General features: G+C 41.4%; 1 protein-coding gene across 1 annotated transcript; it reads right to left on the reverse strand.

Annotated features, from left to right (window-relative positions):
- Nucleotides 1-718: 718 nt before the first annotated feature.
- foxk2a (forkhead box K2a) lies at nucleotides 719-17752 on the reverse strand. The gene is made up of 9 exons (XM_085361179.1): nucleotides 17250-17752; nucleotides 15917-16111; nucleotides 15687-15828; nucleotides 15226-15372; nucleotides 7038-7231; nucleotides 6724-6926; nucleotides 6217-6474; nucleotides 5941-6138; nucleotides 719-2216 (listed from the first exon to the last, which is right to left on the reverse strand). The coding sequence occupies exons 1-9, from the start codon at nucleotides 17543-17545 to the stop codon at nucleotides 2002-2004; spliced, it is 1848 nt and encodes a 615-aa protein (XP_085217305.1). The 5' UTR covers nucleotides 17546-17752; the 3' UTR covers nucleotides 719-2001.
- Between the last annotated feature and the right edge of the window lie 1724 nt (nucleotides 17753-19476).

Here is a 19476-nt window from a genome sequence, read left to right on the forward strand (position 1 = left end):
TAAAATATTAAACTGTAGTCTTCAAAGTAAATACCAATGCATTACATCAGAACGGGCATGTCCATCCTTCATATTCAGTCAAAAATGCATAAACTGCACTTGCTGTGTAAAGCTCTAAGCACTACCAAAACAAGCCCTCCTACGCTTGATCAATACACCAGAAACAACTGTACCTGTGACTTTGTTAAACTTCCTTTTAATCACATTTCAATGCATCCAATTCATAATTAAGAGAATGTCCTAAATTTGAATGCTATGGTTGACTGATTGGAATTTTCTTAAAATATCTTTACAGTTCAACCAACTGTAAATTTAAGGGTTTCTACAGGTGATCCAGTATACCTGTACACCTTTTCATAAACATAAATGTCACATTCAGACTGGAAATGTGTGAGCCAGTGTGTTTGTTCCTTTAGGAAAACTGTAAAAGGACATTTCCACTGCCTTCCTTGGACAATTTAATGTGAGGAATGCTTTCTGAAGCCTTTAACAAAACTTAACATGCCTCACCTCCACCCCAGATGTCCCCATCGTTCCATCAAAAATTTTAAAAAACTGAGACTGTGAGTTTGCATCATTTGCCCAGCAGAAAAGGCGTTTACTCAAAGAAATACAAACTAGGAGATTGTGTTTTAAATAAATTTATAAAAAAAAAAAAAGAAAAAAAAAAAGAAGCATTTTTCCACTGAAGCAGAACAAACACCTATCACTTGCTTTTCTTTGTGTAACATAGAATACAATCTGAATAGACTTTTTTTAGTAGCCTGAAAGGAGTAAAAGAATCCAGCCAACAGACTGCCAACTTCAACACAAAGGTAACAAAAAACAGCCAATAATGACAGGAAAACAAAACAAAGGAAAACTAGAAATATACAAATTAAAAAATGCAATTTAAAAAAAAAAGAAAAAAGAAGAAAGAACTAGAGGTTAAGTGCAGCACTGGTCAGAATCAGTGTAGATCCAGTCAAAATTTTCTTCAGTTCCATAGTCGGATAATCTGCTCAGGTACATTGTTTCTAGAACCATAACATGCAAGCTCAATGAAGCATACGGTCAAATACACATGGGAATATATTTTTAACTCTTAGGCTATTTGTAAAATATGAAAATTCTGTAGATGTACAGTGATTAAAGGAATTTAATTTGCATGAATGAGCAGAAAAACAGGCATTAACTCCATAGTGTTTTCAATAAAAGGAAAAAAAAATTGGAGACTACATTCATTTCACCGAACAGAGCCCACATACAAAAACAGCAATATTAAAAAAAATAAATTATTAAAAAAAACAAACAAACAAAAAGAAAAATAATGTTGTAATGACGCCACTTATAGCTTTAGTTATCTTATTACTAGATAGTATCTGTGCCTCGGGAAATGGAGAAAGACTCAAAATATCCAAAGATACACTTGTACAACAGAATACTGCATATCTACTCACAACTGGGTTAGCTAGGTCGACATGGAGGCTAGCTGCCGAAGATGGGAATGTCCACACGTACACACACACACTTCCCCTTGTGGAATACACTACTGGTGAGATCACTTGTTTGCTGTTTCTATCTGACACACAGTTAAGCGCTTGTCTGTAATGCTACCAGGATAAGACTCCTTGTCTTCTTTGGGTGAGTTTTGGGACTCATTGTTGCTAAAATACAAAAAAAAAGAAGAAAAAAAAAAGCCTCTTTTTTTCCTTTAATGTGGATTTTCAAATCTTTTTTCCTTTCTGTGCTTCCTCTCGCCATCTGGGTCTCAAACATTGGGCATTTACAGTCGTCAGTAACTCTCTCAATTCCATTTTTAGGTTTGGTCTTTTAGTTTTTGCATCACGTTTCGTGGTCGGAAATACATGGAGGAGAGGTCGAGAAGAGTTTGCACATTCTGTAGTCCTTCGCTTTTTGGCACCTTGGAGTAAGATAATGACACCAGGTCAGATGTGTGGCTCAATGCGTACAGGAGAGCAGGGGTCAGGATGCAGATGGGAGCCGTTGGGAGCGGGCGGGCTACTTGTCGCCGACCTGCTCACTGACCCCTCCTTCTCCCGCTCTGTCCGTGGTGCCGTTGTTGCGGTTGGCAGCCGCTGCTTCGTTCTCCTCTTCCTCCATTTTCACCCTCTTTGTCTCAGGCTGGTCTTGCAGTTCTCCGTTCTGCCTTTTAGTGGGGAGGGAAGCTGAGGCTGAAGCGTGAGTTGCCAGGAGATGCAGAGGGTTTGCAACAGCTGGTGGGAAAGAAGAGAAGATGAATAAGGTTCAATATGGAGTGTTATAGTCCTGTATTTCAAATTAGTTTAGGAACTTCCAAAACAAACTGAAGCCATCAAGAATGTGAAGAAACAACTGCTGGACTTAACATCCAAAACATCTATGCTGAGGAGATATCAGCTCTGGTTAATACAGGCCTGCACTGTACTTTACTACAATAAAAATGCAATACCAATTCCTACCACAAGGTGGTACAAATAATACATGTAGCATTCACACTGGCTAGAACCCAAAATGAGAAGACATGATCGAGGCAGAAGGAGCACTGATACTGATGTGGAAGGTATCACCAAACAATGGCAGAAGCTCCTGAAAGGCGACTCTTATCACCACTTCTAGAAGGAGTCAAGCTCAGAGAGTTACACAGAGAGAAAATGATCCAAACTAGGACCAAGACAAAGAATGAATTTCCAATGTTCCTTGTACTCTGGTAAGATCAGAGCTATTAATAATAATGATAATAACAATAATACTTCCCAAGTAGTAACAGCTCATCAACGCCCCAGAGTTATGCAAACTGTCAGAATCCTTGTAGCACAGTAGCAGCACTCTTTCACTTTAGTTTAGTAATAACCCCTGACAGGAGCCTCAAACTCGCAGGACCTCAACACCTTCTTTGAGCTTCAAACCTTCTTTGCTCGGTTTGAAGCCACCCCTCCCCCACAGCCCTTGTCAAGTATGCCAATGACAACACTATGGTTCAGCTCATCTCTGATGGAGATGAGACGGTGTACAGGGTGAAGGTAGAGAACTTGTCCCACTGGTGCTCAGAAAACAACCTGACACTGAACGTCCTTAAAACAAAAGAACTCATAATGGACTTCAGGAGGCACAGACAGGTCCACTCCCCTCTCACTATAAATAGAGAACAGGTGGAATCTGTCTCCACCTTCAGGTTTCTTTATCATCACCCTGTTAAAGAAGGCCCACCAGCAGCTGCACTTCATCTGTGTCCCGAGGAACGACAACCTGGACCAGAAGCTGCTGCTGGCCTTCTACCGCTCCTCAGTAGAGCTCTCCATTGAGAACAGGAAGGCTGTGCAGCGGGTAATTAACACCACCCCCCAAAAAAAAACAAAAACAAAAAAAAATCACTGGCTGTCCTCTGCCACCACTGGAGGCCATCACCTCCTGTCTTAAGAAAAGCATTACTACCACCACCTGTTTGACCTGTTGCCCTCTGGTCAGGGACTCAGGTCAGTGAGGTCCCCCACCTCCAGACTCACAAACAGCCTCTTCTCCTGGGCCAATCAGACTGTTAACAAACACTAAAGTGCTTTACAAACCTGAACATTACAGCTAACAGCTAGATTTCCCCATTTCAGCGCAGCTAGCCAGACAGCCAACAGCCACTTACTGCTAGAGACACAGACAGTGGGCAGTATGTTCTCGGCTTTAACATAAAACTCATTGTTGCAGCCTAGGGCAGCACAAAAGTGACCCCTTCAAACTGATTTCTAGTTTTAGTGTCGTTATTTTACTCCCAGTAATTGATTCTGTCACTGGTTAGCTAACATAAACTAATGTAAGCCTATTAGCTGCAACTAACCAAACAATCACATGACGTCATGCTGACAGAACATGGCGCTAAACATGTTTATAAAACTTTAAGCCTTATTTCTTAAACCCAGCTTCACAGACAGAGTTACATCTATGTCAGAGAGCAGAGCTCCATGATGATAATTAGCCTGTATGTGTGTATCGAATTTCCCAGAGGAACCCACCCGAGGGATTAATAAAGTTCTATCTAATCTATTGTTTCATGTCCTATTTCACAGTAAATGCGCTCTTTATTTATTAGAACCACTTCCACTAATTCCATAATGCTCCATTTATATTAATTAGATTTCCATTAATTACATTTTTTGGATGGTAGCTCTTGTTCGTTGTAGTCTCTTTATTAATAGGTTCTAAACTATATTTCACCTCGCGATCTGTAATGCAGTTATCGAAATCATTTGTAAAATGAACAAATAATCTTAAATACTCACTAAAACTTACAACTGGTAAAATTAGTTGAAAAATTTAAAAAGTTAACTTTTTCACTGTTATATGCAGGATGGTCTCAAAATCTTCCCGTGATATCGTTGAAAAGTATTGTTACAGCTTCATAATAACTAGTGAGAGGTGACAGGCAGGGTACAAGGAAGCATGTTGACAAATCTATCATGATGCCATCCCTGCAAAAACCCAGTAGAGTTACCAATTAACCCAACATGCGTGTCTTTGAGGTGCACTAGAGCATACCGACAATTACAAAAGCCAGGCATGTACAACAGCAACGGAAATGACCCTGCTGGTTAACGTTGGTTGTAAAACATGTCAAACTGAAGTGGACTCACATTAGTCACAAGGTAAGAGAGACTGTAGATCATTGAAGCTAGGTTATATGGCAATGTTTGGAGATCCTCAACATAGCATCTCCATCTTCTGGCTACATAAGGTTTACATCACTACGATTGCAATATATACAGCAAGGTGCTCAAACATGCCTTCAGATCATTTACTTCAAATGGAACAAGTGTGAATCTGTGTTGTTTTTGAGTCAGCATGTTCATATAATAATTTGTGCTCCAATTCTACTTACAAGCACCATAATTAGCAGAGATCTTTGTATACCATTGGTATCAATATAGACCTAAACTCAATCTGATCATTTACTTTACAGGGAGGATTGCTGCAATCGTTTCTACTACGCATGTTTCTCCAGTACAGGCTGAGATGATTGAAATCTCAGTGGCATACTACAGAAGTAGTTGTTAGGTAGGTGTTAATGATGGTGATTAACTTTCTCTGTTAAGCTGGGCTTTTTGCTTTGGGCTCTATGCACCCTCATAAAAAGAGGCATTACTGTCATGTGATTATTCTTCTCCGAACAAATGATCCAGGTGAGTGAGTCTTATTCCAATCAGACAGTATCAGATCAGCATAATAAAATGATGATAAACATCATCAACAACCTATAAACTACCTGGAAAGAAAAAGTGGATTTGGTGCAGAGAGCTATAAAATAACCTTTTTAAAATAACTGAAGGTGAATGTTATGAAGGTTATTCTCCTAAAGCCCAATAAAGGAGAGGTGTGGAAAACTGCTTTTGTTTGGTGGCAGATCAAAGAGAAATCAATTGAATTGATTGAACAGCTATCCTTGGTAACAAATTGCCTCCAAATACAACTAAGCAATTTTCTAATCTGTATCCTACTACCTGCAATTCCAGCAATTTAAAATGAGACCTACTGGTAGATTACCATCAAGTATAAACAACATATACACCTTTTCATCATCACAAACTGATTACATGAATTCCAGTGAATGCACAGTTGTGCTTGAGGTACAGCTTAACAACTTGCACATATAAAATGTATTTGTCCAACACAGACACATGCTGACCATAAAAGAATTTGTTTAAACCAAAGCTCTGAACATAGCCTGCTCTCAACCAGGTTATTTGTTAAGAATAAGTTACCAGTCAGTCTCAGATATGAAGCATCAGGAGACATGACAAGGAATGGTGGAAGAAGCACTCAGATACTTAGGACTAATGGTAGAGGCAGGCCTTTATTCCTATTTTCACCTGGTTTCTAGTTCAAACCTTCACTTCCACCAACCATGCTGTAGGTTTTTTAAAACTGGCCTTTATTAATGAAGTGCTGGTTTGACTGTGTGTGTGTCCGACTCACCTGTGCTAGCGGCAGTACTAATGGGGACCAGATGGGTACCATTCTGTGTGATGGCCTTTATTGGGAGTTGGTGCTGACCGAGCGGAGCTTGTTGCACGATGGTAACCGTAGTCAGAGGAGCAGCTTGAGAGCTCTGGATGATACGACTGACTCCACCTATGGAGGAGGCTGTAATGGATGGGACCGGCTCCACTTTTACTGCACACAAAAATATCAAAAATTAGACATGCTCATAGAATCAAAAACAAACCAAAACAACAACAAAAAGAGCACCACCTTTGATCTCCTTGTGCTCTCCGCTTCCATTCTCCTGAGGTTCGCTGCTCACTGCAGAAGCAGGCTGTCCACCAACAGTTGCCATGGTGACAGCTGGGATCTGGTGAACAACATGCACAGTCTGCATGACAGGGGCAGAGCTAACTGTAGTCGTAACAATGGCTGGTGTGGCCATGGCATAGGTCACAGGCTTCATGGTCGTTTGAGGCATCTGGCGCTGCACAGCGATCAATACTGGCTGATTGCTGAGAGGGGAGCCTGTCAAACGGTGTGATAAAGGTTAAAGCAGATGTCATTCACTCAGATAAAGATGTGCAGGAGCACACAAACACTGTACACTGTCACAGAAAAGGGTTTAATATGGGGTGGTGGTGGTACTGCAGTCTTTTTTGTCACGAAAAACTGAAAAATGTGAATGCATCTGTTAAGGCCCACATGTGATCACTCTGCACACACTAGATGTTATATGGTTCATAAAAAGGTAAAAACCTAAACCCAATGTTTTACCTGGGGAGTTCTGTGCAAAGCGGGCCTCTTGGATGACGGCGAGTTTGGGCTGGATTGTTGTGGCTTGGGTTGGGGCTGGTGGTGGAGTTGGCTCTGGCTCCATGGGGACTGGGGAGCCCTCTCTGGACAGGCTGTCTGGGGTCTGGACCCCACTAGAGTGGGCTGACAGTGCCCCAGTGTGGCTTGGAGAAGCTGGAGCACTCCTGGAAAAGTAAAAGTAAAGTACAGTTTTCATCCCAGCCATAAAAAACACACTATATAACTGTACAGGAAACTTTTTACAGTCATGTATGCGTAGCATCAAGATGCTTTACCTGGAGGACAATGGCCCCACAGGGGTCCTGAAGCAGGGCACACCCCTGGGCCTGCGCTTCCTGAAGGCTTGTTCTATCAGCTTGCCTTCAGAGGCGGGGTCGATCCTCCAGAATGAGCCTTTACCTGGTTCTTCCTGAGACCGAGCCACTTTGATGAAATACCGGTTCAGAGACAGGTTGTGGCGAATTGAATTCTACAGAATCAAAATTAAATAAAATTAAGAACTTTAATTAAACTGAAGATTTTGTTGGGGTATCCATGTTTGATAATGCATAACACGCCCATGTTGTTGTACAGGATGATTTTAGCTTGGTGTAAACTGCAATTAGATTTTCCATTTTATTGCGACAGTAACACAGTTTTTAGTCACTTTGAGGCGCATTTGTCAAACCTCACCCATGTGTGTAAATATCAGCATTTTACTGTTAAATCCTGCATCCTGTCAATGAAAAAAAAAAGTCACTCAGTCAAAGTTCAGAGCATAAATTAGATCCATGTATTAAATCAACTGGGGCATCTTCATACAATAGAAATCAGAGGTGTACTTTCAGCTTTAGACAACACAATACAACAAAACCCCCAAACATGCCTCTCGTGTTCATTAACACTGAGGACATAGCCATACTCTGTATGAGCGCTTCATTGTTCCTCCTAGTTCATTGTCTTGTAACGTCTGAGCAGAAAAGCTGCAGCATCTGGCTCTCAATGCTAATTAAAACACACTAGTATGCTGCAGACGACAGGTAACAGCGGAAGACACGTCAACATAAAAAGACACGCGTTTGTAACTGTTTGTATAAGAGTACTGTGTTGTATTGAACTGAACATCAGTGAAAATACATTTAAATTAGGTGAATGACACCCGTTGCCTCCCTTTTAAATGCACCCCTGCATGTTGCTGCTCTCACCAGTGCAGGAGACTGAGGACAGCTGTTGTTAGCTTGCAACATAGATTGCTTGTTTAGTTTAACAGAAATCTGATGTGAACTATTTTCACATCGCCTTGATTTTCACTTTGTCTTAATTCAGTGACGTTATAGTACAGCCTCTTTGCCCTTTGTCACATGTGTTTTAGAGAGGAAAGGCTGAGCTCAACCATGAACTACACTCAGTGGCGGTCGTAGCCTGTTTTGCTGCCCCCCCCCCACAAAACATATTAAGGATTGTACATTAACATAAAACTGTTGTCGAAATTCACCACACACACACACACACACACACACACACACACACACACACACACACACACACACACACACACACACACACACACACACACGAAGAGAGAGAGAGTATGCATTGTATGCAAACGGCTACCAAACAGCCATCATAATTCGTCATACAATGAGAACAGGACAAATCAACAATTGACAAGGACTAATTAATATTAAAATCTGTAACATAATGTTTGGAGTTTAGTCTGTTACTATTTTTACCATTTCTTTTTGGAGCAACTGTAACCCACATAATTTCCTTAGGGATTAATAAAGTATTCTGATTCTGATTCTGAATCTGATTGTTTCAGGATGACCTGCCATTATCCAATGACACATCTGCTTACCTGCATCTTTCGCTCGTTTCTCCTCCTCTTCTCTTTTTTCTAAACTGAGCACCAGATGGCTTTGAACTTTTCTTGTCCATCTTCCATTGGTTTTAGTTTTGCACTCCAGTATGAACACCCATCCCTCAACCCGAGGATCACCACAGCATAACCTAACAGACCTACACCTTAGTTCACAGATTCACTTTGTCTAAGGTGTATTTCTGGGATTTCACACAACCCAGGATTCAAATCATGAATACATAATTTACAACATTATGAATGAAATGTACTCTGTTTGGAAGCAGCCGCCCCCCTCCCCTTTTGACGGGTTGTGTGTGAGACTTTAAATCATCAAACCGTAAATTATAAATTTTAAATTGTTATTGATCCCTTTACCCCGAGTCCTAAAGCGTATATTTATTTTCTTACTGTTCTTATATTTATTGTTTGTTTACTTGCACTGCTGTAACTGGAGCCTCGTCGTCTCGTCTCTACATACTGGACTGTGTGTAGCGGAGGTGACAATAAAGTTTACTTTGACTTCAGCAGCGAGCAGGCGCACCGAGGGCTCTCGCGCTCACTTTTCCAGAATAGAATTTCGAAAAAACATCGGTGCAAATTATAAGTCTGTATCATAATGTCTGGTGTTTTCGTGTTTGTTGTTTTGTTTTTCCATCCATTTGCTTCCGCTTCTCCTTTTCAGGGGCGCTGGAGCCTATCCCAGCTGTCATGGGGTGAGAGGCGGGGTACACCCTGGACAGGTCGCCAGTCTGTCGCAGGGCCAACACACAGAGACAGACAACCATTCGCACTCACTTTCACTCGCACATTCACACCTAGTGGCAATTTGGATTATCCGATTAACCTATCCCCACAAGCTGCATGTCTTTGGACAGTGGAGCCGGAGTACCCGGAGGGAACCCATGCAAACACGGGGAGAACATGCAAACTCCACACAGAAAGACCCCGGCCTGATGGTGGAATTGAACTCAGGACCTTCTTGCTGTGCGGCAACAGTGCTAACCACCAGCACGGTGATTAGCACCATGCCGCCCAAGGTGTTTTGTTTTTATTTTGCGAGTTGGTTATTAGATGCTGCTCCAGCCAGCCAGAGAATCCCCCGCCGCCACGCCCTCTCCTCCCTGTGCCGCAAGCAGCAGGCGCACCTCGCAAACGAAGGGCACCCTTACTCCCAGCAAATGGGCGATAGAAAACCGATCGGTGCCTGTGCCATTCCCAATATGCGCTGGCTGATATCGGGGCAGCATGAGTACGAGCAATTTTTTTTTTTTTTGCCGATGCCCGTGATGCCGCCCCGGGCAACCGCCTGTGTCGCCCGAATCAAAAACCACTACTGACTATACTGCTGATAGCCTGAACTTCACTGATGTTCTCAACCTTGTTGTCAGGGAAACCAATGCTAAATCTGGGCTAAATCTTATAACACACATGCTCATAAGCACATTTTACAAATCCTCATCCCGCAACATTAGTCGGCAACATCTCTTTATTTCTGCACCCCCCAACAACACACCAAAAACAAAACAGAAACCATTTATTAGTCAGGGTTTGCTTCACCCAGTTTACAGGTTCACTTACTAACTGTGATTAGTGGAAACACCGTCACTGGCCTGAATGAGCTAACAGCTGGCCATCTAACTTCGCCTGGGGCATCAGGTCATTGGTTGTATTGAACACTGCTTCCATTCCCCAACAGTTATACAAGGTTTGCTGGGATTCTCAGCAATGTGTACATTTTAAAAAGGGATACATTTCACTTTTCAAAATGTACACATTGCTGAGGCCCTAAAACAAGAAATATTTGAAACTGAATCAAACAGAACTACTAGATGAAGAAAGTAGACCGGTGTACTGGGAGGCTAGGTGTAAGAGAAAGCAAAAGGCCTTCTGTTATTTGTATGTGAGTCTGGAGACTAAGGAAGGACAAAAGGACTAGTACTGGCTAGGCAGAGAGATACAGCTGGAAAGGATGTGCAGCAGACTGGGATGATTAGGGATACAAATGGAATGAGATGTAAATGTAATTAACAAGTGAAGACGTAGAGAGTACTTTGTGGAGCTCATGAATGTAGAAAATGAGAGAGAGTAGGACAGATCGAGCAAAGTTAATGAATCAGAGAGTGTGTAGCGGTGAAGAGGAAGTGAGGGCAGTTAGAAAGAGGACAAAGAGTGGGAAAGCAGTTGGTCCAGATGGCATACCTGTGGAGGTATGCAGCTCTGCCAAGTCAACTTCCCTCTAAGAGAGAGGGAAGTTGACTTTTCAACCAGACTGACGTTTAACACAATTCTGGAGAGAGAGGATTGCCCGAGCAATGGAGAAGACGTGTACTGGTACCGATTGTGATGTGCTACTACAAAGAGATAAAGCTGAACCATAAAGCTATGGGAAAGAGATGCTGAAACTAGGTGCGAAGAGTGAGCAGAAGTACAGCTTTAAGCTAAGAAAGTAAACTACAGATGCAAGGTTGGCTTTGAGAGTGCTGATAGAGAAGTACACAGAACGCCAGAATAAGTCACATTGTGTCTTTGTGGATCTAGAGAAAGCATATGATAGGGTTTCAAGAGAGGAACTGTGGTACTACATGAGGAAGTTGGGGGTGGCTGAAAAGTATACAGGGTGGTACAAGACACGTATGAGGACAACATCAGGGATTAGCTCTGAGCCCTTTCCTGTTATCAATGGTAATAGACAGAAGATGAGAATCGATAAACAGATAAAGAGGCAGGAGTCTCAATTGACTATAGTCAAATTGACTATAGTCTCAATTGACTATAGTCAATTGAGACTATAGTTTGCAGATGACATTGTTATCTGTAGTGAAAAGTCACTAGAAGGGATGTGAATGAGCTACACAGGTGGAAATGTGAACGTGCAAAGAGCAGAGGTAATGCAGACAAAGGGGTTTCATACCTTTGATCAACCATCCAAAGCAACAGACAATGCAGAAGACAGGTGAAGGAGAGTGCAGGCATGCTGGGGTGGATGAAAAGGAATATCAGGTATGATTTGTGAATGAAGGATAGCAGCAAAAGTGAAAGGGAAGTGAAAACCACTATGATGTATGGTTTCAGATGAAGACACTAACAAAAAGACCAAGGAATTGTTGGAGGTGGCAGAGCTGCAGATATTAAGATTTTCACTGGGAATGACCAGAATGGACAAGATTAGAAATGAATACTTCAGGCAGACAGCTCAGGTTGAGTGGTTTGGAGGAAACAACTGGAGAGACAAGGCTGAGCTGTATTTAGCATGTGCAGAGGAGGGATAGTGAATATACTGGACAAAGGATGTTGAAAATGGAACTGCCAGGCAGAAGGAAAAGAGGAAGACCACAGAGAAGATTCGTGGATGTAGTGACGGAGGGTTGGTTTGACAGAGGAGATACTAGAGAGTAAGATGAAGCCAGATAAGATGTTTTGTGGACCTGGAAATAAGAATAACAGATCCTGCGAGATAATTACATTAAAACTATGGCCCTTTCCATTTACAAACATTATGGGGGTAGAATAACACAAATACAATAAAATAATGAAGTTCAGATGTCTATATTGTGTATATGCAGCTTGTTAAGCTAGATCTTAGTGAAACCACTGAATGAAGCGGCAGCTATGCATCAGATAGTGATGGATATGTGGGTATAGAGCAGGGCGATATGGCCAAAAATATTTATCACGATATATATTTGAAAATTTGCGATAACGATATAACTGACGATATAATTAATGCGAGACAAAATACAACTCCACAACATTACTAGCGCAAAAAGACAACCTTCCATTTATTTTCACTTAAACAAGAAGCTGGTTTTTATGTACATTAAAGCTTTATAAAAATGTAACAGTGCAAATGCAAATTCCTTGCTGAAAGTTTAACCAAAAGGCATTTCCAGTAGAAATGGGCTGACATATCCTGAGCATAACCATGTATAATATCCACTGAAGTTAAAAAGAGGTGCTTTGCAACATTAAACTGCAGTGTGCAGTACGCATTTTTCGGACCATAAGGTGCACGGGATTATAAGGCACATTAAGCGAAACAAAGCAGTCAGATAAATCAAACTTTATTAAACTCATTCTTCTTGCTTCCTCCACTTCTGTACCATTGATTCATTAATGTTGAATTCTCTGGCAGCTGCTCTATTCCCATGTTGTTGCAGTATATTAATGACTAACCTCGTATTGTGGATGGATTATCTCAGTTGTTCTCCTGACTGAAGTTTGGTCCGTTTACAGCATCCTGCCATGCGATTGCATTTGTCTCTAACCATGAGGAACCTTCACGTTAACTTTTATAAGTGGAAAAGTGTTAGTGTTCGTCCTCCAGCTTCACTGTTTATGTTATGCTAACATAGCTGTGTCGCTAGCGATCACGTAGCACATCATTATATACCAGCTAGCCAAACTTCAGTAACCCTACAAACGTCACTGCTGTTTAGTTTCCTGTCTTCATTTATGTTGGAAGTGATAGCAGAGCTGTACGTTTGAATTTTTTCAGAAATCTCTCAGTCAGAATGTGCTATATCATGCTTAGGTAACTAGCGAAACTAGCGAGCTAACTTCCGCTAGCTTCCTGCTAACTTCTAACTCCGTTAAATGTAATAACTTTTGTTTTCATGGATGCCTGGAAGTTAAACTTCATAGTTACACCTGGTAAAGCAGCAATGCTGATCGTTTTATTAAAGATGAAAGAATTTAGACAGTTTTTAACTCTCAGTGATGCTGCAGTGTTGTTTGACCTGAAACATACGGAGTTTAGGACCCAGATTACTCCCAGATTTAAGAGCATCTCAGTCCGACAAATATGACAATAACAACAGCCGCTTGCATGTTCTGCAAAAAAATGTGCTTTGTTGTGTATCTGACGGACAAACACCAAACCAGTTCCACATCACTGAAGTTGCACCATTTTTACAAACCAATTCTGGTTCATCTGTTTCACTCAACAATCGGCCATGTGCGTATGAAAACAAAGGCACTGCGCGTGCGCGTTTTACTCCCATTCTATCGCGATATTTCATTTTCCTATCGTTGCCTAACATTATACCGGTATTACCGTGAACGGTATAATATGGCCCAGCCCTATGTGGGTATTATTTTCACGATTTAGAAAATGTATACATGTTATTATACTTTATTCTAATCCACTCCTAATTCTCTCTAACACTACTGAAACTGCAGGTACTAGAAGGCACACTAAGAATACCTGTTTGAAGTGAAATTTTTTTTATTAGACTTGGGACCGTAAGCTTTACTGTGTAAATGGATCCAGTTTAACAGTTCAGAGCTCTAATGTGCAGGTGTCACATTATTAAGAAACAGCAACACAGAGCACAAACAGCAATAAAATGATTAACTGGAATTAAAATGTTTATTTTCCTGCTCTGTGCACTAAATCGCCAGATTTTCTGCCATTATTAATCATGTGTCCTTTTTACAGGAGTGTTGCATTTTACCGGTGTATTTTCTATGTTCGTTATGGATTTTTAATCAGCATTTGACAATCTCTCTGAAGTAGGTGGCACTCATAGGGACTATTATCTGTGGATAATAGTCATATGATCTGTGAAATGCCCCCTTTAGATTGGTTACATGCTGCCAAGACCATCTTTCATGTGATTACACAGGTGATAAGGGTAGGTTCCAGATAGGAACGATACCCTAGGTATGTTGAACTCGCTTCATACTATAGGGTCAAGTGCTCCACAGCTAAAGCACATGGTAAAAGTGGACTTTATGGCAGACCCTCCGAATTAAATGAGAACACAGTAAGACAAAGTGTGAAAGTGTGTTTCCCCCCTGTGTTTCATCCCCATTTCCTTCTTATTTCAACAAATGAAAAATAGCTGCCCTAATTTATCACACACAATTTCCAACAGTGACCTCCTGAGATTCATCCAGAACTCAAATGGTTTAGAAGAAAAACATCCTGACATCATGGTGAAGCTGTGAACAGTGAATAATCTAATAATAAATGTCTGCTGAAATGAAAGCTCAGCTCCAATTTCACTTTATGATGCCCAAGTATAGTAACAATACAGTTATTTTGTTGCTTAGAATGTTTTGCTTGATGGTTAAGCAAAAACTGCTTTTTGTTTATTCTATGCAGGTTAATCATCAGAATGCCAAAAGTCATTGGTGAAAACATGTAGCTCCTTGGTGAACAAACTATAAGATCTGGTATAACACTCATGCACTTGCACACCCTAACTGAATGTCAGGCAAACTACCCACGCTTACCAATGCTGAGAAAGGAAAATAATTGCAATCTTGAGTGACTGATATGTGGAAGCTCAATAATGGGGCTCACTCTCCACGACAAACAGGGATGCTTCCCTACTGCATCTGGTCCTCCATCACTGGGTCATGCTGTGGGGGACAGACTATCCATCTGTACCTCACAATTACATAAATGTATTCTGTTTTAACTTAAACCCTTGTATTTCATTTCTAACTATTCTGAACTACAGTGGTTTAGCTGGAATGGTGAATAAATAAGTTTATGAAGCTCTTCAGCCAATAATTAGATTAAAAAAAACAAACTGTTACCAACTCAAGTCTGTATTACTATTCAATCGCAAGCACACCATTATTACTAGTATTATCAGTATTATAACCAAACTGACCTGCCAGCCTTTGTCTGCTGTTCTGTAGTAGGGGTAGTTCTTGGTGATGTGGGTGTATATTCCGTTCAGTGTTAGCTGTTTGTCCGGAGCCATGGTGATAGCTTGAACTATTAGCTGTGCATATGAATATGGAGGTTTGGAGTCATCCTGCAGGAGACATAAAGTGAAGTTTATTACACAGGAAATGTGTGTCAAAAGCACACATATGCACACTGACACAGAGGGTTTGTACTCTAAAGTCTATGCTGCTACTGCAAACATTGGGCAATTTTTAGACTTCAATGAGTAACAGTGATATTCAGAGTCCTCAAATCCACTGAGACTTCTCTGAAGTCTGCTGCCTTCATCACGCACGGTTCTTCTCAGACATTTAGTCTGAATCCATTTCGAAATCAAGCAGATAGACTAACTGTAAGCACTCACCCCTTCCTGCCCTGTTCACATTATGCATTTCCTCTCACCTTTGGACTGTCTTCACCTGAGGCCTCCTTGTCGTTTTCTGATTGGGAGCTGTCTCCTATAAGATCGGAGGTCAGAATGCGAGATGTCCTGTAGCTGGACAGTCCTGCCCCACGTGGACTTGATGGGCAAGAATTTGCTGCACTGTGAAAGATATTTAAAATGTCTTGATTTGAGATGGGAAAAAAGCCACAGTTTTCTAATCTGCTTACATACAACTAAGCAGTCCTACCTGATGGTTCCAGTAGGTGAAGGCAGCGGGCTCATGAGGTGTGCAATGTTGTCAGGAATGTTGATGGTCAGGGGGGAAATCTGGGGCTGGACAGGCTTGATCGGTGATTCTGGCACGTTCCTTGGCTCTTTCTTGTCATTGGACAGGGCTGTGAACGTTATTTTTATACTTGTGCTGGGAAAGCGGAAACAACACCTAAGAGAAGGAGAAAAGAACCAAAAAACTATTATACTATTTAAATGTGTGAAATAATTCTGCCAGTCAATCAAGTGCTTATTACAATGTTACTGCTCAGACCAGCTGGTGACAAGCAGGCCAAGGAGGTCCAACTACTGTGATTCAGTTTCACACTGTTTAAATAGGGACATCCTCCATTATATAACAGCTCGTGTCTAACATGAATAGCTTCCAGTCCAGTGCATGGTTACATTCATACCCATAGATTTTTTTTAATGTAAGCACATGAGCAGCACTGAGACAAATAATGACAGAGCAAAGGTTGGGAACATGAAGTCAAGCAAGTACTTAACTTGCCAACTTTAACTATGCACCTGGCGCTGGAACACTGCATCATGAGTAAAACTAGTGTATAATAACTCTTTACCAGCCTTTTATTGTGAGGGAAAATACTGTAGCCTGTTCTGTATTATGTCAGAAACACCACCCACGCAAGTTTAATAGTTAGCCTGTGTTCCTGACATGGGAGAGACAGCTGTTGAGGGTTATAGCCCCAAACAAGAATTTTTTCGCTTTGTGAAATTCCAACGTAATTCTACTATAATTCGGCCATTTTGATGTTTCATACACATAGCTATTAGTACAAGCCAGCACTATGAACGTTATCAAATTTTAGGCTGTGCCAAGCCTCTCTGTAATTAGGCATATCCAAAACACGTGATACATATAAACAAATGCAACAATGAAGTAGAATACTAGCATCAAAACAAATTTCCCACGTGTGGGACTAATAAAGGTTATCTTATCTTATCCACATGACGCACCGACTCTTAGCTGAATTATGACTATCTGACGTCTCACTGACGTAAGCAGCTCGCTAAACACAAGCCGAATAAACCAGCAATAAATAATCAGCGGTTATGAGTCGGGTTCAGTGCGCTTCCAGTAGTTACCTCTGCCATTATCGTGCATATCTGCGTGTCGGTTGACCATTTTTTCCTTTGGTCACACACACACACGAGCTGCACGTACCAGCTTAGTGTTGCTTGTCAGAGCACGTGCAACACCGCAGCGGGACAACAAAACAACAACACACGATTCCAGAAATAACTCGATTTCCCCCGCACTTTAAGCAAACTGGGAATATCAATCTTACATTCGCGGAAGCTGTAAAGGTGGAGCCCCTCTTCTCTGGAACACCCCATCAACAAACACCCCGTTTTTTCCAAGGCATCGGAGGTAGAATTCCCCCGTGCCGGTGCCATCTTCTCCTGCGGTAAATATTTCTAGGTGCCGGCGGGAGATGAAGCTGGAGTGTCCCATGCTGACGTCCACGGAGCCCTGCGAAGAGTTCCGGCCGATGGTCACGGACTTTTTCTTCATGAGATACTCGAATTCTCGGCCCTCCAGCCGGGCTACCGCCAACCCTGACATCCCGCTTACCACCGCCATCTTCTAAGATATCTGAAGGGGATTTAGAAATCTGTCTTAAGCGAAAATATATAAACAGTTGCAGGGAACCAAATAATTTTTTTAGGGGGACGGGTTGTGAAATAGAGGGGAACCCAATTTTATACTGTGGAGAATTTAGCTAGGAACGTGCCAGCCCGGGGACACAGCGGCTCCGACCCACCGCCGTGATGAAGAGGAAAAAAAAGGCGTACCGACCAATCAAAAACGGCCAAACGGACGGAAGTACTGTGACAGACAATCTTTTCAACCAATGGGAAAGCAGGTTTTATAGACACAAGCGTGGCGTTTACCAATGACAACAATAATAAAAATAGCCGTATAAAATAGGGCTCGGTTGCGGCGCAGGCTGACACGCAGATGGACGGAGAGATGGAAAATGCGGCGCAGGAGGGGAGTCTAATGTACATACAAGCTGTGTCCCAAAAATGTCTAATGTTCGTCCTTATTTATATTTTATAAACTAACAGAACCTAATGAAGACAGTGTCTTATATTTAATACTAAATTTTCTGCCTCCCGAAATCTCACATTCATAAATCCAGAATAACACATTTGACGCCAAATTACAATTTTTTTCTTTCTTTCTTTTTTTCATAGTCAATTGTGCACTAACTATCTAATCTATGTATACATTGTTCACCTGGCCAGAAACGAGATTCTTGCTTTGGCTGCCAAGATTTGGCTTTCTGTAGCCAAAAGTCAGCATGTTATGACAAGTTATCAGTACACTTGATTAACTAGTTGCATACATAAACTATACAGGTGCAATGTCTTGTGCATGCTCTCTCATCCAGGTAAGTAAATCCTGAAAGGTTGATTCTGTTCACCTGGATGTGGGAGAAACATTTCATCACTCATCCAAGTGACAACACCTACAGGCCAGTGAAAACTCAGTGGTCTCAATTTGCATATTAATGATCAAGGAACTGACCTCACAGCCCATTGTTCATTCAGTGTTCTAGTTTCAGTCATTGTGCAAATGTACTGTTTATAAGGTTGTGGAAACCTGCAGTCAGCTGGCACTGAAGAAGTCACGTTTCTCCCACTGAAAACGCTACGTCCAGATGAACAGAATCAACTTTTTGGGATATACAGGTGCAACACAGAGACACACCTACTAATTAGTCCTAAATAAAACAATACTCATTTGGTACAAAGGGGCTCAAAACATTCCAAGAAAATATTCTCCACACCATTTCCTTAACCACTGATGTACACAATGGTTCAGGCAGGGTAAATCCATGCTTGAGTTGCAGTTGAGACTTATCAAATCAGACAACATTTTTCCGGCCTTCTGTTGTCCAATTATGGAGAGCCTCTGTGAACTGTAGCCTCAGATTCCTGTTCTTAGGGCTGACAGGAGTGTTGCTAGATGTGGTCTTCTGCTGCTGTTGGTTTCACAAGTTGTGGATTAATGGATGCTTTTCTGCTTGCCTTGGTTTAATTGAGTAGTTAATTGAATTACTGTTGTCATCTATCAGCTAGAAGTAGTCTGGCAACTGCCCTTGGACTTAGTATCTACAAGGTATTTTCTCCTAGAGTTAATGGATTTTTTCTCTTTAGAAGACCATTCTCTGTACACCCAAGAGATGATTGTGCTGGAAAGTCCCAGTAGTGCAGTCGATCTGGCACCAACAGCTATGCCACATTCCAAATTACTTAAATCATCCTTCTTTCCTGTTCTTATATCTTATATTAATGAGAATGGGAAATGGTAAACATAATAATAAAAAGTAGACATATTCTACACATAGGAGATTTTTTAAAAAGCAGTAAAGACTTGGTTACATTTATTGCTGCATAATTCCAGTTCCATGCAGTAATTTACCAGACCAGGGTTTCTGTGCATCAGGTTAGTTTACTAACTGTAGTACAGCAGCTACCATGCTGTGAGGACAGAGTCTGTATATG

This window comes from Diplotaxodon limnothrissa, linkage group LG8, assembly GCF_057381915.1.
Source record: "Diplotaxodon limnothrissa isolate DT_005_m linkage group LG8, D_limnothrissa_male_GT1.1, whole genome shotgun sequence".
Taxonomy (NCBI): domain Eukaryota; kingdom Metazoa; phylum Chordata; class Actinopteri; order Cichliformes; family Cichlidae; genus Diplotaxodon; species Diplotaxodon limnothrissa.